General features: G+C 37.2%; 2 protein-coding genes across 6 annotated transcripts in view; both read left to right on the top strand.

Moving 5' to 3' along the window:
• The window catches only part of RSBN1 (round spermatid basic protein 1), a 51,142-nt gene extending 44,761 nt beyond the window's left edge, over positions 1 to 6,381 (top strand). For 2 of the 3 annotated variants that reach the window (XM_058538828.1, XM_058538826.1), the window contains 2 exons: positions 1,032 to 1,140; positions 1,773 to 6,381. In XM_058538828.1, the coding sequence (XP_058394811.1) occupies positions 1,032 to 1,140; positions 1,773 to 2,246 (583 nt within the window). In that variant the 3' untranslated portion in view covers positions 2,247 to 6,381. The remainder of the gene's footprint in view (positions 1 to 1,031; positions 1,141 to 1,772) is intronic. The other variant, XM_058538827.1, reaches the window with a different exon arrangement.
• Positions 6,382 to 8,407: 2,026 nt separating this feature from the next.
• The window catches only part of PHTF1 (putative homeodomain transcription factor 1), a 50,194-nt gene continuing 36,896 nt past the window's right edge, over positions 8,408 to 21,705 (top strand). Inside the window, exons 1-3 of one of the 3 annotated variants that reach the window (XM_058538829.1) lie at positions 8,408 to 8,898; positions 9,202 to 9,276; positions 9,908 to 9,964. In XM_058538829.1, coding sequence (XP_058394812.1) covers positions 9,232 to 9,276; positions 9,908 to 9,964 — 102 coding nt within the window. In that variant the 5' untranslated portion in view covers positions 8,408 to 8,898; positions 9,202 to 9,231. Of the gene's footprint in view, positions 8,899 to 8,919; positions 9,277 to 9,907; positions 9,965 to 21,705 lie in introns of those variants that run through there. The other 2 variants (XM_058538831.1, XM_058538830.1) reach the window with 2 other exon arrangements.

Genomic DNA, 21,705 nt, shown 5'->3' with positions numbered 1-21,705 from the left:
AACAATAACTCTGTTTTTCCTCTCCCCTCAGCTCCTGGTAACCGTCATTCTACTTTCTGTTTCTATGAATTTGACTACTTTAAATACCTTGTATGAATGGAATCATACAGTAGTTGTCTTTTTTGTGACTGGCTTATTTCAGTTAGCATAATATCCTCAAGGTTCATCCATATCATCTGTTATAATTTCCTTCGTTTCTAAGGCTAAATAGAGTTCCATTATGTATATACTATATTTTGTTTATCCGTTCATCCATCAGTGGACACTTGGGTTGCTTCCACTTTTTGGCTGCTATGAACAAATCTCTCTTCATGTCCCTGCTTTCAGTCTTTTGCGTATATACCCAGAAGTGGAATTGCTGGATCATATGGTAATTCTATTTTTAATTTTTGGAGGAACTGCTCTACTGTTTTCCGTAATGGCTGCACCCTTTTACACTCACTTGGGGCCCAGTTTTAACAAAGCTCAGGACATAGAGTGTAGCTTATTTAAAAACTGCATTTTACTTTGTTTTTCATATTTATGACTTCAGAGCCTTCACAATGACTGTAGAGTTTGATCTTTTTTTAGTATAGTTCAGTCATAGCTTGACAGTAAATATTTCAAGTTAAAAATCATTCAGCTTTTTTTCCCCTTTGTACTTTGAAAACTGGTAGGTGTGATATTTGTGTAGCTGACGTGTTCTGTCCACTTCATTCCACCCTGATGATGACATTACAGGGTGGCATGGAGATGGTGGGGCAAAGTGGTGAGAGGATGCACATGCAACTAGTTTAGAATAAAATTATTTGTTTTTAGTCATTGTTTTAGTTTTGTAACTAATCTAATTTTTATTTTTTTTAAAACAGCTTTAATGCTGTTTTATTTTTTTAAAGTTGGTTAAAGAAGCAAATGTATACTTTGTCCTTAGGAGCTAATAAGCATCTCTTTCTATGTTAGTAGTAGCATTTCCAGGAACGGGAAAACTGAAATTTGACATCATTTTCCATTATGAGATGCTTGTTTCTAAAACTCAGTTTTGTTAATCTTAGGAGTGACCAACCTCGCATAACCAAAGATGTGATTTGTTTTCATGCTGAGGATTTTACTGATGTTGTACAGAGACTTCAGTTAGACCTTCATGAACCTCCAGTTTCCCAGGTAATAACTCTTGCTTTTTTATTGCCCCTGGAGTGAGATATTGGAAGTAAGTGTCTGTTCAAATTTTATTTTGCATTTTATCTTAAAGTTGGGTACATGGGATAGTGAATTTAATTTTATTACTATTAAAGGCTGTGTGAAGAGGGTGTTGAAAATCATTAAAACACAGCTTCCCAAGCAGAATGCTTAAGATCCCTTTCAATCTTGGGGATGCCAGGTGGGCCTGGGATTGTCAGAGGGCCCAGGCTGCTTAGTTCTGGCCATAAGCAGTCTTAGTTATTAACTTCATTGCACTGTGTGCCCTCACCTGCAAAGGCTGAAAGACACTGAAGGAGCAGATAAATGTTGCCCTCGTGTGGCAAAGAATATTGGTATTTAGCTGCACTTTGAAATACTTATTTGAATGATTCCCTAGGTCATCCTGATTTAAACTGTACTTTGTTACTAGAGAGGTAGTAAAATATGAGGAAAAATGTTTCTCAAGCATTACAGGAAATATTAGAAAGTTGTATATCATTTAGTATTGCATAGCTTTAATTTGGCCCTACTGTTTTCCTGTGCTAATTATATATTTTTTTTGACTAAATTATTACATATTTTAAAGTCTCATGCAACTTTTTTCCTCTCTTCAGTGTGTACAGTGGGTGGATGAAGCTAAACTAAACCAAATGAGGCGGGAAGGCATTCGTTATGCTAGAATTCAGCTATGCGACAATGATATCTACTTCATCCCTAGAAATGTCATTCATCAGTTCAAAACAGTGTCAGCAGTGTGCAGCTTAGCCTGGCATATAAGGCTTAAACAGTACCACCCTGTTGTGGAAGCCACTCAAAACACAGAAAGTAGTTCTAACATGGACTGTGATTTAACTGGAAAGCGAGAATTAGAAGTTGACTCCCAGTCTGTGAGGATAAAAACTGAATCTGAAGAAACATGCACAGAGATGCAGCTTTTGACAACTGCTTCATCGTCCTTCCCACCTTCATCAGAACTTAATCTACAGCAAGATCAGATGACTCAGCCTATTCCAATTTTAAAGGTGGAAAGTAGACTGGACTCTGACCAGCAACACAATCTACAGGAACATTCAAGCACTCCTGTGTGATATGTACATATTCAAACACATTTTTTAACTTTTTTAAATTTTGATGTGAAGTTATAGTTTTATAACTGGCTTAAGTTAAGTTTTATTGGAGAAATCTTGCCTATAATTCTATAAAGAGAAATGACATTCCACAAATGTCAAGCATATCTTTTTTACACAGATTATGCAAAGTTAAGAGTTGTATCTTATCCCGTTAGTACAGTATGTAATAGTGGGTCTGCTGCTACTTTCTGTTTTAAGGTGTGAGGTAACAATTCAATCTCTTCTTCAAATCGAAATGAGAATTCTCTGGAATAACAGATTCTTATTTGGTAAATTATTCACTTCCCTTAATTTTATCTTGCCTTGTCTCTTGCCATATTTGCTGTTTTTATAATACAAGATCAGATTTTTGGTTTAGTACTTCTGTCTTTATGGCACAGACTCAGTTTCTGCAGTAAAAATGGCATAGTTTCTGCATCTTATACATGGGCAAGTAATTTATTTAGTTCCACGCATAGAGAACAGGTAGTTTCTAAGGAAAATTCAGTGGCTCTCTGGTTTCTTAACAGAAGAGAAAGCACAGCACTTTCTGATCCAAACTGTCTTTTTTGTATCTGTTATTTAAAGCCCAGTGGATATTTCAATTAAAACTATCTAAAGATGAATAGTCCTTGGTCATTCATTATCCATGGTTCATTAATCTCTTCTAGAATACATGATAACTATGGAAGATATTTTGGGTAAAAGAGATAATGTTGACATGATACTCTGTTGATTCTACTTCCTAGCATCCTCACATTTTGTGTGGATACTTTTGCTTCCTAAACTGATCATGAGTATCAAACTTAGTGAATGATATCTGTTTTTCTGATGAGGCTGCCATATTTTGTGCATGAAACTTAGGAAGAGCTATTTTTGTCACCTTGGCATCAACCTCTTCATGATAAAGATCTGTTAAGACACTTCAATTCACAGTTTTAACTGGTGAATACCTAAGTTTATTTACTATTACTCTGTGTAGCTACTGTCTAATAAAGAATATGGCACTAGACTTCATCCTAGAGTTTCTAGTAGCCTAATGCTTAGTGCCTGAGTATTTAAATTTTTTTTCCAAGCAGGCACCGTTCATATAGCTACTGTAGTCTTAACTTTCTATTATTTTAGAATGTTAATGTGATACACATTTCACTTTCTCTTAGTTAATAATACAGTAGGCCTTTTGTTTATTAAAGGAAGAGTACTCCCCACACCTAAGACCAGATTCTTGTATCTACCTGGTTATAGTGCAATTTGGAGATTTTTTTCCTGGAGGGTGAGATTTGGAATACTTACATTAACATAGGCAAAAAAAAGATGCAGCTTTATTATGTCTGTCACCATGAAAACTTAGCTGCATCTTTTGAAATATCAAATATGAATTTTCTCTAAAATATTCTGAAATAAGTTAAATCTTATATAAATATTACTTTGTGCAATATTGTTGTGTAGTTAAAATGCATATTAGCAAAGTATAGAGGTCACTGTGTAAACTGATAGAAAAGTAACCATCAGCAAATACTGCAGTGATTAGTTAGGATCTGTATTATTCCTTATATATATGTATATGTATGTATTCTCTGTTACAAAGGATGAAGACAAATAGAGAAACATTTCAATGTAAACCATTTATGAATTGGAAGTGATGTTGGTTTTAGTTATCTTTGTAAATAAGGTAATTAGAATGGTATAAAAAGTAATGTGATTATTGCAGGGGTGTTTTAAAATCTTGGGTATAAATTCTAGAGTAAATTCTAGTTTACCAAGACTAGTTTTTAAGAGACCTGCCTTTGAGGGTGTTTTATTTGGGGGGTGGGGGTTGGTGTTAATCACAAAGTATATGGGTTTGGGTTATTTCTTGTTTTTGTTTTTCTGTCCAGAAGAATTTCATAGAGCTTTACTAGGCTGTGCAAAGTAAAATTCTTCTCAGGCAACATTTGCTTTTTAAAATAATCATGAAGAACAAGGTTGTTAAAGCAAAAACTTTTTTTGTTTTTATTTTTCTTGTCTTCCAAGATCCGATTTCCCCATCTCCCACTTGCCATCCAGCAGATGCCATCTGTCATCTAAGCTGGTCATTGCTAATAAACAAGGAGACTGTCTCCTGACAGCCAGCACTGTGTATAATCACTCAGGAACCAGCGGATCTGCAAAGACCTACAATCAACAGCAAATCCCCATTTTCCTTTTATAAAACATTCTACCCTCACCTCCAATATAAACACATTAAGAGAGTATAAAAATGTTTAAAATCATGTACTAATAAATTCATTGTATGTTAGAATTGCAATAGGATGGAGAGAGAGACATTTAGCTAGTAATGTATCTGGAAACTCTGAATGTCCTATGTGAGTATTAGATTTTAATAGCATGCTTTAAAGACTGATGAATATAAAAGCGCAAGTTTTGAGTTTCTTACTGCTTTCAAGGTTGTATCCTAGTTTAGTGATACAAACGATTGCAACTTTTCTAAATCATTAAATTATTTGGTTTGGTGGAGTAAGGCATGGAGCAATCTGGCGTCTTCTGATTTGTAAAGTAGTGATGGCAGTGAAGTTGTAACTGAAATTTAAGCTGATCTTCCCTTTTGGTATATTATCCGTTGTGCCAACTCTTTGAGATTACTTGCAGAATGTGGCTATAAGTTTTAGTATTTTGTGGAGCAGAGGGATATTTTTAAAATGTGCTTATGGAAAGGACCCAATAAATGAATATTCCTAACTTAGTAACTAGAATGATATTATGGTATTAATAAGGATAAAAGTCTTCCCCCTGCCTCAGAAGTCATTCTGTAATTACAAAGATATGCTAAGAGTAGGATTATGATTCAAAGAGATATTCAAAATTCATAAAGCAATAATAATAAAAACCTGCATATTGGTTTCTCCCTCCAAAGTTTTAACTCTTTAAAAATGAATTCCTAGGCTTAATTGTACTTTTAATTTGCTTATTCAGTACTTAGAATTTGTTTCACTGGTACCTTATTATTTTTAATTAAAGACTTTTGAAAGGTGCCCTTTCCCCTTAGAGACAGTTGAAATATCAGTTGACTGATAATTACGAGCTCTTGTAGGGGGAAAAAGGAGCTTATTAAATAAAATTCTTTGCTAAACATTAGGAAAAGATGTCTTGCATCATCTTGCATCAGTCTTAATAGGCATAAAGTTCACACTTAATGACTAGAAAACCTTCTGCTTATTGCCTTTCTTTCTATATTGTCTAGAATTAAAGCTAATTTAGGAACAGACTCCAAAATTCAAGAAAACCATTAGTGAATATATTCTTGATCATTAATATTAGCCCATTATATTTTCATCTGTATTTGCCATTAAAAATTTATTCCTTTAGGATAATTGAGTTTGTGTCTTTCTAATCTGTTTTATCATTGCTACAGGTTTTAATAAAAGAACCTTTCATTAGTACATGCCAGAGGTTCATATTTCTGCTAAGTTTTATTTTTTTTAAACAGATTGTAGCTGTATTTATTGGTCATAGAGTAAAGTAGAGGAAATGTACAAGACAGATGTTTTTCTTTAGCACATAAGGGACCTATCCTCATCCTGAAAGTTTGTTGCTTTAAAAGCAAGTATCTCTCCATAAATATTATGGCCTTCCATTTTCTTCATACATTTTTTAGGATCCACTTGTGCATGTAGTTGAGACCACTGTCTCTTTAATATAGCACTTTTTAATTCTCTCTAAAGAAATAACTTATGTACTACTTCTATCACGTGTTGTAAATTTTCATGTAATAGTGTTTTCTGTGACTAAACTCCATTTTAATTGGCAGCTAAGACGTTTTTTCCTGTGGCTTTAATTTATCTAAGAGGTCTTTGCATATAGATGAAATGTATAATTTGCCTGGCGGACTATTTGCGTTGTGTGGCCTTAGTTTGTTTATTGACATTAACGAGTGTTTTAAAAAGGTTTTTAATGAATAGTCTTAAATCTAAATTTGTGTGAATAATAATCCTTTTAACACAGTGCTTTTTTGTAGCTGTCTAGGTGTGTTAAATTGTTAAGCTATTTCTTTGTAAAATAGGACAATGGAATGCATAGAGGTTTTTTTTTTCCTGTAAAGTATTTTTTTAATAAACAAAGTCTGATTTGTCCTTTACTGATGTTTCATGACAAAATGAATAGCACATGTGAATTCTAGCTACTTGGAACCTGTTTTTGAAGTATTAATCCCTTCCTTCTATGTCCATTATTATTGTCTAATAGAAAATCTTGTGACTTTTCTTTCCTAGAGGAAGGTCATAGATATCTGAGGAAAATTCCATCCATATTGAGATGCAGCTAGTTTTGGGGAAGAAGAAAAACAACGCTTGGCATTTGTGGCAGTTATGCCTCCTGCTGCTTAAATTGGTTTATATCTGCTTATAAGAGGACAATCTTAAATCTTTGTTCTGGTGATGTCTATATTTTTGAAAGTACATGCATGCGGTGTTAGTTAATGAAGGTGGTGTGTAGACTTTTCATATGTCATTGATGTATTAAATCACACAACGCAATGGAATTTTTTCCTTATCAGTTTTTATTGGTGTGAACTGCTCTTAGTTGAGGCACCTGCCCTAAGCACTTGTAGCCCTTGATTCTGAAAAGAAAGAGAACTAATGTTTTTTGAGTAATTGCTGTGGCCCAGGCACTTTATATGAGGGTATCTCATTTAATCCTCACAGCATAGGAAGGTAACAATACAATTTCCATAATACAGGTGAGAAAACAGGCTAGTTAGTTTGAATAAATTGCCTAAGATCACATTCTTCATTAGTGGGAGCAGGGATTTGAATGTAGTTCTGGGTTCAAAGCCATGCTTTGTTCAGTGGCAGCCTTAAGCACTGAAAAGTTTGTGAAGAGGCTCCTGAAAAATGATTTGCTACTTAGTACTATACCCTAATGAGAATAACCTGATTCTGTTCTCTCACGAACTTCCCAAAAAGCCTCTTTGTGTGCTAAACAATGAAGTAAAATGTTTTTGCTTTTAATGTAATTTAAGTCTTAAGGCAAATATTTAGATATACAAAAAAATGACTTTTTCATTTGTCATTTATCCAGTTTTTTTTTTAAATTGGCCATTTGCCTTGAAACCCTGCAGAGTTGTAATGTTTAGCTCTAAGGAAAGGAAAAGAAGGAGCAAAAGCAGAAAGGAAACCACCACCAATGTGTGCAATAAAAATAAATCAAGCCTGGGTGAAATTTTAAGTTAGTTCTGTGGGAGTTACAACTTCCACCTTACGCCGATTTAACAGATGAGAAATGTCTGTAAAACATTAAGAATGGCTTTTCTGATAACATTAGAACTTAGGCTTTCTGAAGTGGTAGCTAGTCTACCCATTGTTATTAGCTTTACCCGACCCAAATGCTACATGCTGAGCAAGCAAGAACACTGCTTCGCGTGAGGTGGGAATGTCCATTAGGGGTCAGTGTTCCATCAATGGCCAAAAAAAGTTTTAGAGGTGAATAGCGGTTTGAAACCTTATTAACGTATCTTTAAATATTAATTTTAGGGCGCAACCATTCCTTTCTCCTGACCTCTATCAGCCTGCTTCAATTCTTAACCTACAAACAGCTTTTCCCCGCTGCCACCTTCTCCTACCCTAATTTGGGGAAAATGCCCTTGCATTGCCCCAAGCTTGGGCCCGCTTCTTCCATTACCCTTCATCATCCAGAAAGCTTAAGTCCCAGAGCTGCTGAGGGACAGGAGAGGAAGAGAATGACTAAGCCGCAGCCTCCCAGGCCCTTCGTCCCAGAGCAGCGTAGATTATGAAATTCGTTCATTCAGCAAAGATTGAGAACCTATGTGCCAAGCTCCTGCCAGGCCCCAGTCTTTGAGCTCATGGATCCCACAGCCCATTGGGGAAGACCGATAGTAGGTAATGAAGCACAAAGAAAGCTACAAAACCCAAAGATAAGTGTTAACAAAGAAATGAACTGGTAACTATTAGAGTATCAGGACCGACCTCCTTTAGGTCGATGGCTGGGAAAATCATTTTTGAGGAAGTGACCTGAAGGGTGATCTGGGAGAGCTGCTCTGGCCTTGATCGCTGAGGCTCGGCAGGCAGGCGGAGAACGGGGGCGGAGCCATCTTCGAAGCAAAACCCGGAAAGCGGAAGCCGAGGCCGGACTGCACTGTGGTGTGCGGCGCTGCTGTTTCTCGGGTCTCGGCCGGCTGAGTCACGGCCCTGCTCGGCCCAGAGGGGACGTGCGCCCGCCGCCCCGAAGCAGCAGCCCCCCGGAACTTGGGGCCCTTGCGCCGCACTTTTCCAGCCAAGCACAAAGCCTTTTGCCGTTGCCGTGGCGAGTGGCGGCCTAGCGAAGACCTCCTTCACTTTTTATACTCCTCCTTTCCCAGTTCATTCTTTGCTTTTTTTAGGGTCAGTAGGTGACCCTGTAGGTTGGACTTCGAGGGCGCCGGGTCTGTGACAACAGACTGCCCTCCTCTGGGCGGCCGGCTGCCCCCGAGGCTGGGGCGGCCTCCGTGGTCTCCATGGTAACGGCCCCGCCGGCGTCTCCGCCTCGGGGGGAAGATGCGGCCTGCGGGGCCCGCCGCCTCGCCCCCGGCCTCGCGGCGGGGCCGGGGCCACTGAGGAGGAAGGTCCCGGCTGCCGGACTGCAGGGCAGCGGGCACCAGGTGAGAGCCGGACGCTGGGGAGCGGAGGAGGGGAGTGCAGGTCAACTCCAGCGACCTCCCCTGCCTCCCCCTCCCTGCATCCATGAACACACTCGCACAAAATATCGCAGAGAGGCTTCTCCGGTCGCCACTGCGCCAGAGGTTTTTTGGTTTGCTTTTGTTTTTGTTTTTTCCTGGCAGACAGCCGGAGAAAGAGATAGCAGCTCATGGAGAGGCTGACAGAAGCGATTTTTCAGTTCTACCCAAACTGGGAGAGTACCTTCCAGCAACTGGATTCACCGACTGGTTTTCCTTCATTTTCAGTGAAATTCCGTTTTCTGGCTGGAGACACAGATGGCCTCAAATGAGAGAGATGCTATATCGTGGTACCAAAAGAAGGTAATATCAATATTTTTTATTTGTAAAGCATACTTCCTGCAAAAAGCTCGCACAAAGAATATCACGTTAGTTTTCCCTGAGCTTGGTAATGCCAGTTATTCTTACATGATCTCTCTCAACATAAATGGAAAAACTGATGTACAAGGTCATTAGGTCTTCTAAACTCCAGGTCCCTGAATAAGATTTTCTAGTCACCTCCCCTCTCCAGGCTGCATACACAATGCCACAGCAATGCTTTGAAAGTTTGTTTCTAATCAAACTGTTTTTTTACACATGAAACTTGTATCTGCACAGCTCAGATTGGTACTGTCAACAATCTTATTGAGCTGTTACCTTTTATTCCTCTCTAGTTTTCCTACTGATTTTTTCCTTAAGAAGTGGAAATATCTTTTAAGGTAAAAATTAATTTGAAATATTTTGGACATTGCTTTTTAACTTAATTTGAGATCCAGCTACTTTAGAATTTTGAAGGAAACAGTCCTTGGAAATAATAATTTATTCTAACCTCTGAGAAGCACAAACATTTTCCATATAGTGTATCGATACTTAATAATTCCATGACTTTTGTGAGACTTGACCTAAATAAAAGGATTTCCTCTGCATCATTTAAATAGCCTGCTCCCTATTTCAGATTGGAGCATATGATCAGCAGATATGGGAAAAGTCAATCGAACAGACTCAGATTAAGGTAAATTGATTTCTTTGATTCTAGCTTTGTTTTACTGCGTTAATGTGAAGAGTGGATTGTACTTTTTAAAAAATCTGCACTTGTCTACCAACTATGGCACTCTTTATTCTTTGAAGTTTATAGGGAAAACAACACTGTAAGCAGAACGATAAATGACGGTTGACATTTGGCCTCAGTATCAGGAAAATAGAAAGGAGTGATGATGAACTAGAAATGCAAATGTCCCATATAAAAGGGGTTATGGCTACTTAACTCTGGCTGGTTTTACTTAGTGGCAGTGCAGGCCCAGTATTGCCAGAGCTTCAGAATTTTCAAGAGAAGCTGGGAATATGCATTTTTATGTGAAATATCCAGATTTTTTAGAGCATCTCACCCCTCCCCCTTTTCTCTCTTCCCTCCTCCTCCTCCTCTTCCTCTTCATTTTCCTTTTCCTCTTCCTCTTTCTCTGTGCAAAGAAATAAAATCCATTTGTGGCCTGAGTTCCAAAGTCAGGCATGTGGGGCCAACACATATTGGTGGGAGAGGGTGGTGCAAATTAGTCATGGAAAGGTTGCTTGGTAGCTAAATGTAATTGAATAGTCTTGAGACATGTGGAAAAGCCTAAAGACCATCCCTGCCACTAAAAGAATGTCTCTCTCAATTGTCTTAAAAATACATAGATCTACAGATTCAGGGTCTCACTTAGTTGGAAAGTGCTGACTAATGGTTGGCAGTTTCTTGTTTTTTGACCTTTCTTTTTTAAAGATTTACTGCAGTCCCTCTATTAACACTTTTTTAAAAAATATGTCTATATGGGTGTGATACAACTTAATGGTTCTGTTTATGTCTAAGTCACACTGATTGGGCTGGGATATTTAAATCGTTGGTGAAATACGTTTAACCAGCACTTTTTAAGGTATATTCTTTTTTTTTTTTGGTGAGGAAGATTAGCCCTGAGCTAACATCTGTTGCCAATCCTCCTCTTTTTGCTGAAGAAGATTGGTCCTGGGCTAACATCCATGCCCATCTTCCTCTACTTTATATGTGGAACGCCTGCCACAGCATGGCTTGATAAGCAGTGCGTAGGTCTGCTCCCAGGATCCGAACCCTTGAACCCCGGCCCGCCACAGTGGAGTGCACGAACTTAACCACTACACCACTGGGCTGGCCCCTAAGGTGCATTCTTTTCATAGGCCAATCAACTAGAAAGTTGTTTGAACTACATGGTGCTCGTCTAACTTTTCACAATTTTGTACAGTCCTTGATTTTTTATATTAATAGGAGATTGAGTTAGGATGAATAAATCCCCAAATTTTATTTCGTAACTCTCTAAATCCTGTCCTGTAATTCTTTTGTGAGCTGCTAAAAAGTATTGATAATAAGTATGGTATAATGGAAAGAGCACAGAACTGGGAGTAGATCTCCTTTTCTAGCCTTGTGATCTTGAGCAAGCAATGTAGTTTGTCTGGGTTTTGGTTTCCTTATCCTTAAAAGGATTTTACTTCTGCTATAGAATTTCCTTAACTACCTCCTTCCCCTACCCAATTTAAAGATTTCCTTAACTCTTATTTCCATGCCATTTTATACATAACTTCCTTTTAATACACCATATCAAAGTTATTTGTTAACCTGTGTATCTTCACAGGCCTCAAGGGCAGGAATTGTATTTGTAATCCCACTCTTAGAACATCTTGATTCATACTAGGAACTCAGTGTCTGTTACTGTATTTAATTAAACCCCATCTATTATGTATGTTTTTATTCATTGTTCTCTCATAAGGTAATCTACCTAACAATCCCTTAATGTATACTTTTTAATTTAGCAGCAGTGGAAAGAATAAAATTAAAGACAACTCTAAAAATTTACTGAGCTGATATACCACCTTGTCCTAGGTGCTAAGAATACAGTCAACAAGATAGACATGGTTCTTGCCTTCATGAATTTCACAGTCTAATGGTGGCAGGAGAAAAGCCAATGTATCTTTTTAAATATGTTTCTTAGACATAAATTGACCAAAGTGTAAGATACAAAGAACTATTTAATACAGTTTAAAAATAGACTTCACAAATATAAATATTTTTAAAACAAATGAAAAATAAGAAAAAAGAAAATAAAAAAGACAATAAACAATATTAACATCAGATCACAGTATAATAATATTAGAAATTCCAAAGTAAAAATATAACTCAAAATTATAAAAGATATAAATTTAAAAATCTTAACTTGGATCTTGAAAAGTAGTATAAACTCTTCCACAAACATTTGTTGAGCTGCTGTGTTTAAGGCGTTTTATTAGGTGCTGAGCACCAGGGGAAAGGTATTTACAAACAGAAGTACCATACTTGTTTAAGGGAATAGCAAGCAGCCCAGTCTGATTGGAGTATAAAGTAGGTAGATGAGATGATAGGCCATAAATCAGTTGGGAGCCTACTTGACTGCTTTACTGAGAGCTTTAGATGCTGTTCTGCAGAAAATGGAAAAATTTTCATGGTTGGTGAGTAGAAGGACCTGTCAACTTTAAAATGAAAGAGCCAGTTATTTTACCAGCAAAATAAGTTTACTCAGCAAGAGCAAAAGAATTGCAATTTGGGACATGTAAACTATGGCAAACCACAGGCAAGTCCAAAGAACAGAGGAGGAGAGCTTGCTTTTATAGAGAAAAAAGGGAAGTTGGGAGGGGCTGTTCCAAATGAAAATTAATTGGAGGAGAGTAAGAGTTCAGAGTGGCAATGGCTCCTCATTGGATGAGTTGTGGCATTTTCCATTGGCTGAGCTTGTTGCTGGGTGAGAAGGAAATTTTCCTTCCTCATGTTGTTGTAGTAAAGTAGTAGGCAACTTCCTGTTGGAGATGCAAGTTATGTCTCTTCCTGTTTGGGGTAATTTCGGATGAGTGGTAGCACGTGAGAACTCCCTCTATAGACCTTCCTGATTCCAATTTAGTTGAGGTTTCCTTTATTCATTTTCACAGGCCACATCATATCTGTATTTTTTAAGGATAGAAATAAAAATATAGGGGCTGGCCCAGTGGCGTAGCGGTTAAGCACGGCCCACGGCTTCCGTGGCCCGGGGTTCGCAGGTTTGGATCCCAGGCGCGCACCGACGCACCGCTTGTCAAGCCGTGCTGTGGTGGCATCCCATATAAAGTAGAGGAAGATGGGCACAGATGTTAGCCCAGGGCCAATCTTCCTCAGCAAAAAAGAGAGGAGGATTGACATCAGATATTAGCTCAGGGCTAATCTTCCTAACAAAAAAAGAAATAAAAATATAAACAGTATAACAAAATCTATGGCATGTTTCCATAGTAATACTTGATGGCATTATATTACTCTAAATGTCTATATTAACAAAAAATGTCTAAGTTGACTAGGAAGAAAGTTATAATGATTCAAGTTAATATATGAAGAATCTAGAGAAAGAAAATAATAAGTTAAGTAAAGAAGGGAAAAAAATACCAAAAATAAATCTAAAACAGTTTTTATGTATTCTTCATATAACAAATATTTGTTGAGCACCTACCCACCGTGTGTCAGACAGTAGGCCAGGCACTGTGAGTACATAATGATGAGCAAAAACACTGAACGTTTTTCTTTTCATGGAGCTTAGAGTAAAGTGGGAGAGAAACAATCATAAAAATAATCCTACTAATGAATAAAAATTGATTTGTGATAAACGCTAAGAAAGAGAGCTGTTGTTTACGAGCTATTACACTTATAACAAGGAGCTATAACAAGCTATTACACTCCTAGTCAAGGAGATCAGAGTTGTCTTCCCTGAGGAATTGATGCTTCAAATGAGATCTGAAGGATGAGTAGCGGTTAATTAGATCAAGAACAAATACAGGCGTACCTTGCTTTATTGTGCTTCGCAGATAATGCGTTTTTTACAAATTGAAAGTTTATGGCAACCCTGCATCGAGCAAGTCTATCAGTGCTGTATTTCCAACACTCTGTAATATTTGCACAACGATGAATTTGCCTAATGACACATTTCTCAGAACATATCCTCGTCATTAAGCAACGCATGACTATAATCCCTTCAAAATTCCAGCAGGGTTTTTTTTTTTTTTTTTGGTAGAAATTGATAAGCTAATTCTAAAATTGATAAGGAGTACAAAGGACCTAGGATATTCAAAACAAGTTTAAAAAGAACAGAGTTGGAGGACTTACATTACTGGATCTCAAAATTTGCTATAAAGCTATAGCAATCCAGATGGTGTAGTAGTGGCATGAGTACTAGATCAATGGAACAGAATAGAAAATCTAGAAATAAATCCTTACGGTTTTGATAAATTGATTTTTGACAAAGATGCCAAAGCAATTCAAAGAAGAAATGATAGTTTTATGAACAAATGGTGCTGGAGCAATTGAATATCCACATTTATAAAGATGAACTTTGATTCTTACCTCACACCTTACACAAAAATCACTTAAAATGGACCATATACTTAAGTGTAAGAACTAAAAGTATAGTTTTTCTAAATTTTCTAGAAGAAAACTTAGATCTTTGTGACCTTGAGATAGGCAAAGATTTCTTAGAAGCACAGCTATAAAAGAAAAAATTGATAAACTGGGCTTCATCAGAATTTAAAATTTTTCTTCAAAATATCCCATTAAAAAAATGAAAAGACAAGCCACAGACTGGGAGAAAATATTTTCAAATCACATATATAATGTAGTATTGTATCTATAATATATAAAGAACTCCTACAACTCAATAAGAAGACAAAAACCCAATTTAAAAATGGGCAAAAGATTTCAATAGATATTTAACCAGAGAAGGCAAATGAATGGCTATTGGGCACATGAAAAGATGCTCAACATTGTTAGTCATTAGGGAAGTACAGATTAAAACCATAATGAGATACTACTATACACCTGTTAGAATGACTAAAATTAAAATGACTGACCTTACCAAGTGTTGGCAAGGACATGGAGGAACTAGAATTGTGATACACTGCTGGTGGGAATGGAAAGTGGAAAATAATTTGGTGATTTCTTAAAAAGTTAAATATATACTTCCAATATGACTCAGGATTTCCACTCCTAGGTATCTACCCAAGAGGAATAAAAACATATGAGCACACACAAATAGCAGTATAGCAGTACTATTCATAATAGCTAAAACTGGAAAAAAGTCCAAATGTCTATCAACTGGTGAGTTGATAAGCAAATGTGTTATATCCTTACAGTGGAATATGACTCAGCAATAAAAACTATTGATACATGCTACAGAATGGATAAACCTTAAAAATGTTATGTTAAGTAAAAGGGGCCAGCCACAAAAGACTATATCTTGTGTGATTCAATTTATATGAAATTTCTAGAAAAGGCAAATCTATAGAAATAGAAAGCAGATCAGTGGTTGCCTCTGGCTGGGGGATAGGAACAGAGATTTACTGCCATTCTTGTTTTTGAGGTGATGAAAATGTTCTAAAATTTGAATGTGATGATGGTGGCACAACTCTATAAATTTACTGTAAACCTACTAAATTAATTAATTACTAAAACTGTACACCTAAAAATGAGTGAGTTTTTAAGTATGTAAATTATACTTCAATATAGCTATTTTCTTAAATCACAACAATAGAAAAAATATAGGAGAAATCATAATGTAGTACACAAGAAATTCATACAGATTCCCAATGAAAATTGTTTTCTAAAATTTCTTAATTGAGAGAATATATTAAATCTAAGGTCTAACATTATTTTCAGTGATGAAGCTCAACTTAGTCCTGCCTTAAAAAGAATACAATAGATAAGAGTGACCTCTATTACTACTATTTAACATGCTGTTTGAGATACATTTGCTAAGATGAGCAAAACATTCTAATTAATATTATATTTACTTTTTAAATCTTTTCTCTTTTTTCTTTGATTTTTCTATTTAATATTAGAATAACAAAAATCAGTGTTTGAAAATGACATGATTTTATATCTATAAAATTTTAAAAAGCTAATCATAAGCACAGAGATGACTTCAGCTATATTTATAATGTTTTATTTCTTAACCTGGATGGTAGGTACATGACAGATGAGACTCCTCATTAAAGATGACAGTTTGAAGATGTGCGTTAATCTCTATCTGATTTCTTCTGAAACTCTTCTAAAATTACAATAAATAAGAAAAGGATATCAGCCCACAAGGATTAAAAGAGTGGGAAAGAAGACTATAGTAAATGAGAGCTGTTAACACAATTTTGAAACTTGGATAGTAGATGGAAAGTGAATAAAGTAAAAATGTAAGTGTCTATACTAGGGAATGTCAGTGGGAAGCAAGTGAACTCCTTGTTTAAAACCCCTGTATTTAATTTCTGAAAGACTCAGGAATTAGATGCATCAGGTATATCAGCAGGTGTGAAGTAGAACTGGAAATAGCATTGTTTGAGCATATGTATAAGGGGCAGTAGACCTACCCCCAGATCCTCTTCCTTATTCCACATGGCCACACAGTTATCCTTATCTTCCTCTGACAGAAGACGATTGAAGCTTGCTCTGTGGAGAGGCTGAACCAGAGACGTTCTGGATTCTGGAGGACCAGGCACAAATGAGCGTGGAGTGAAATACTGTACTAATAATGGAGATTAAGTAAAAGTCTGTTGGCCAGGTTTATAATCTCTAAACAGAAGACTGGAATTTCTTTTTGCAGAAACTGACTAAAGAGAAAAGACCTAAGGATAGTGAAAGTGAAATGGCTGGCTACCCCTCTACGGTGATACCCACTACTCAATAAGCTTCAGTCATTGCACACTGAACTTGCATTTAGCATGTTAGTGCCTCACTCTTACAAGTAAATGAATAATTGAAGATCATCAAATATTTGAGACCTAAAGGAAAAAAGGCAAGAGATAAAAGAAGTGATGCAGGAATCATAAGAACACTATTTTTAAAGATATAATTAGCATATTTCAAGAACTGGATGCTAATTTTTGAAAAAGGGCTATAGACAAAAAAGTAAGAGAACCAGAAAATAAGAATAACCAAAATAAATTCAGTAGAAAAGTTGGAAGAGAAAGCTGAGGCCATTTCTCAGAAAAATAGTACAAAAGAACAAAGAAAAAGAAAATATAAAAGTGAGTACAGTTCATGCAGGAAGCCTAACGTCCAATAATATGTGTTCCAGAGAAAGGAAATACGTGGAGGGGAAGCAGTTATCAAATAGATAATACAAAAAATTTTCCCAGAACTGAAACATACACGTTTCCAGATTGAAAGGATCTTTTGAGTGATCAGTAACTATACTAAGAAACATTATCATAAAATTTCAGAACTAAATTTTAGAAAAATTCAGTTCAGTCTACCTTGTGTGTTTCTCCTGTGAGTCTCCTTTTTTGTGTGTGTGTGAGGAAGATCAGCCCTGAGCTCACATCCGATGCCAATCCTCCTCTTTTTGCCAAGGAATATTGGCCCTGGTCTAATATCCATGCCCATCTTCTTCCACTTTATATGGGATGCCGCCACAGCATGGCTTGACAAGAGGTGCATCGGTGAGTGCCCAGGACCAGAACCTGGGAACCCTGGGCCGCCGAAGCGGAGCGCATGCACTTAATCACTGCACCACCGGGCTGGCCCCTGAGTCTCCTTTTTCTACTCACACAGAGCGCTTCAATTCTGGTCACCAAATGTGTAGGGATTTTTCCCTACACCAAGCAATTCTCTGTGACACCAGCTGGGTGTCCTACAGTTCAACTAAATTCTGACGCTATTTATCTGGAGGTAAAGTATCAGATCCCACAGGTTAAGGATTCAGTCCCACGAGAATGTTCCCACCCCACTTCAGATGCCAATCACAAGTAATAGGTCCCCAGGTTACCTACAACTTCTGTCTGACTTGGCTACTAATCAGAGGTTCCCAAGACCCCCTCCTCAAGTTTGATTAATTTGCCAGAGCAGCTCACAGAACTCAGGGAAACACTTATTTACATTTACTAGTTTATTAAGGATATGATGAAGAATATAGAGGAACAGCCACATGAAGAGATACATAGGGGTGAGGTCTGGGAGGGTCTCAAGTGCAGGAGCTTCAGTCCCCATGGAGTTGGGGTGCAGTACCCTCCCAGTGTTGAGTGTGTTTGCCAACCTGGAAGCTCTCCAAACACCATACTATTGGGATTTTTATGGAGGCTCATCACGTAGATATGATCTGTCATTAACTCCATTTTCAGTTCTTCTCCCTTCTCAAGATCATGGGGGCAGGGCTGAAAATTCCAAGCTTCTAATCCTGGCTCATTCTTTCTGGTGACCAGCCCTCATCCAGGACCCACCCCTTAGAACAAAAGACACTCCTATCACCCAGGAAATCATAAGGGTTTCAGGAGCCCTGTGTCAGGAACCGGGGGGAGAAACCAATATATGTATTTCTTATGATAAATCACAATATCACAAGAACATTTGGGATTAAAGCTTTAGTTAACCAGGGAGTAGAGGGAAGGATCAAAACAGATCATATACAAAAGAATGGGCGTGAGAATGATGTCGGGCCTCAGCAGCAACTTCTAGCTCATCTGGAAGCCAGAAGACAATGAAACCTTCAAAGTTGTGAGAGAAAGTCACTTTCAACCTAAAACTTTATGCCTAGCCTAACTATTAACCAAGTGTAAAGGCACCACATGAAGATATATTCAGACCTTCAAAGTCTCAAAAGAATGTATCACCCATGTCCCCCTCTCTCAGAAAGCATGGGAGGACATGTACTGTATTATAATGAATGAGTAAACCAAAAAAGAGGAATCCACAGTATCAGGAGACAAGATCGTCAACACAAAGAGAGGAAAAGGGAATTTTAGGATAATTAAGAGATGTCCCAGGATGACAGTTTATATCAGGCCTAGAAAATAAGCAGACCAGAATGGAGTGGAAGGACGAAAAACTGGTATAGACATCTTCATTGGGGGGACAAGAAGAAACTAGTATTTATTGTGTTTGAGCACATTGGGAGCAGATTTGTAACACAGGGAGTTTCAAGGTGGATTAGTAATAGTTATGGGGAAAATTAAGTGAATGAAAAAAAATGAGGCAATTACAATTCTAGGACGAAATTTCTAAGAAAGGAAATATAATCATTGTTTACTACTTGGCTTAGCTGGGAACAATACTTATGTAATCATAACACTCTAAACATCAAACACCGATTTAACTAAAATTGTGATAAAACTCTATGGGGGAAAACTATAGTTCGAGAGGGTGTGTGTGTTTGGTGGTATAATAATCATCATCATTAATACTTAGCATGTAGTATGTGTCTTGCATTATTCTAAGCACTACACATGCACATGCACACACTTAATTGATCCTTACGGCAATCCTGTGAGACATGTATTATCATTCCTATTTTACAAGTGAAGGAACTGAAGCACAGAAAGGCTAAATAAGAAAGCTATCTCCTCATCTTCTACAGTAAGAAATGAGTGGACAGCATCTAAAATTGAAGAAAGCACTGTACACGTCTTATTTAGAAATAACACAGAAGAAATAACTAGGAAGTAGGTATCAAAGTAAGGGAGGATAAGGCTGGAAAGAGTTGTTTTGTTATTAGTCTTGTGAGTATTATTTTAATAAAAACAAAGATTTAATTTAAAAGTTTCCCCTCCAAAAAAATAAAATATTTTAATTGAAGTTGCCTGAGTAATAGTATAGATATGTATAATCCATATGAGATAGATGGATAGATTGATAGATCTAGAGGTATATGAACATATAGCCATATGGTTATATTGATACCTTTTATTTATACCAGTAGCAAAAACAAAGAATCTCATCAACATTTAGCTTTGGAGTCATATAGACTTAAATGTGTATTATATTAATTTTCCTAATTATTCACTTCCCTACCTGTGAGAAGATTGTTATGGCGCCACCTGTTGTCATGTGACTTGCAGTGCCTTCCTGGGGGAGGAGAATCTTTCCCCATAGACTTCCCGCCTGGTGAGTGGAATGTGAACAGAATGTGACCTCCCCTCCTTTGACCCAGTCCTGTCCCTGCTCTTGCCAGTCCTATCCAGTGAGTAGCTAGAGTGCTCACGTTGGGGTTTGGAATTTTTTTGTGGCTTCATCTTCACACTGACTCCTCATTTTCAATTACCAAGACTTCTGGATTCTATCTTCTAATATTTTTTGAATGTGTATACTTCTCCCAATTCATGCTTCTGATTACCTGGTCTGACCATTTGCACTCATCTGGTCTGCAAACTACTGCCTGCAGGCCAAATGGCTGGAGCACAGCAGGCTCCACGTTTTACATATTAATATTGTCTATGTCTAAGTCAGCTTTCCTGCAGCAGCAGCCGAGCTGAGTAATTGCCACAGAGATCGAATAAACCACAGTGCCTAAGATACCATCTGGCCCTTTACAGATAAAATTTTTCTACTCCTGATCTAGATTACTGGAGTAGCTTTTTTAACTTTGTTTTCTCTGCCTCCTGTCTCTCCTCACTCATCATCATGATTGAAGCTAACTTGTTATTTTGTTTCTATTTTGACACAAGTCTGATTGTTTTTCTCATTTAAAACGATTCTCTGACTTCCTAGTATCCTTACAATATATTCGCGCTTCTGGCATCATTATCATCTTCACAGTCTAGCTTCTGCTTACCTCTTCAGTTTGTCTCTCTCATACCTTAACCCCTTTTCACTTCTCTGCTTTTGGCTTTCTTGAACTTTCTTTAGTTTTTGTCATGTTCTCTCTTATTTATGGGTCTTCTCATGTGCTTTCTTGACTCCCTCTTTTGCTACACCCCATGTCCAAATTTGCAAATTCTTATACATCCTTCAGGTCTCAGGTTAGATATTATTTTCCTTTGGAAATCTTTTTTGACTTCTTAAATCTGAGTTAGGTGCCCTTTACACATGGTCCTGTAGTGCTATCCAGTAGTCCCCCCTTATACTGGGGGGTTATGTTCTATGACCCCCAGTGGATGCCTGAAACCGAGGATAGTACCAAACCCTATATATACTATGTTTTTTCCTATACATACATACTTATGATAAGTTTTAATTTATAAACTAGGCACAGTAAGAGATTAACAATAATAATAATAATAATAAAATAGAAGTTATAACAATGTACTGTAATAAAAGTTACTGTAGATCTTAGCAACCTCAGCATATGATTTTTTTTCTTTCTTTATTAAGTTGAGAACTTTCACCTTTTCACTTAAAGGAAGCACTTTATGGTTTCTCTTAGGCATGGCCGAATTGCTAGCCTCACTACTCTTGTGCTTTGGGGCTGTTATTAGGTAAAATAAGGGTTACTTGAACACAAGCACTGTGATACCATGACAGTCCATCTGATAACCAACAAGGCTACTAAATGACTAACAGGCAAGTAGCGTATAAAGCATGGATACACTGGACAAAGTGATGATTCATGTCCCAGGCGGAGTAGGGCTGCTCAAGATTTCATCACGCTACTCAGAACAGCACACAATTTAAAACTTATGAATTATTTTTTTCTGGAATTTTCCATTTAATATTTTCAGATCATGATTGACCACGGGTAACTGAAACCTGGGAAAGCAAAACCATGGGTAAGGGGGGACTATTATACTTGCCTTGTAATTGTTGTTTTGTTGTTCTTCATCTGCCCTAAATTAGGGATGACTCCCCTCTTTGCAGACTGTATAGTAGTTTGATTCTTTTAATGGCAATAAAATGAAAATTTCAGCAAACTAAGAGATGGAGATGTGTAACAGTGTTTCACTTGTCATTTATCAAGTGGTTCTGAGATTTGATGGTGTTGGCAGTTGTATTGGGGGCAAACAATAAAG

The sequence above is a fragment of the Diceros bicornis genome, chromosome 4 (assembly GCF_020826845.1).
Source record: "Diceros bicornis minor isolate mBicDic1 chromosome 4, mDicBic1.mat.cur, whole genome shotgun sequence".
NCBI lineage: Eukaryota > Metazoa > Chordata > Mammalia > Perissodactyla > Rhinocerotidae > Diceros > Diceros bicornis.
The sequence above is the reverse complement of the archived record's forward strand: the minus strand, read 5'-3'. Positions and strand labels throughout refer to the sequence as shown.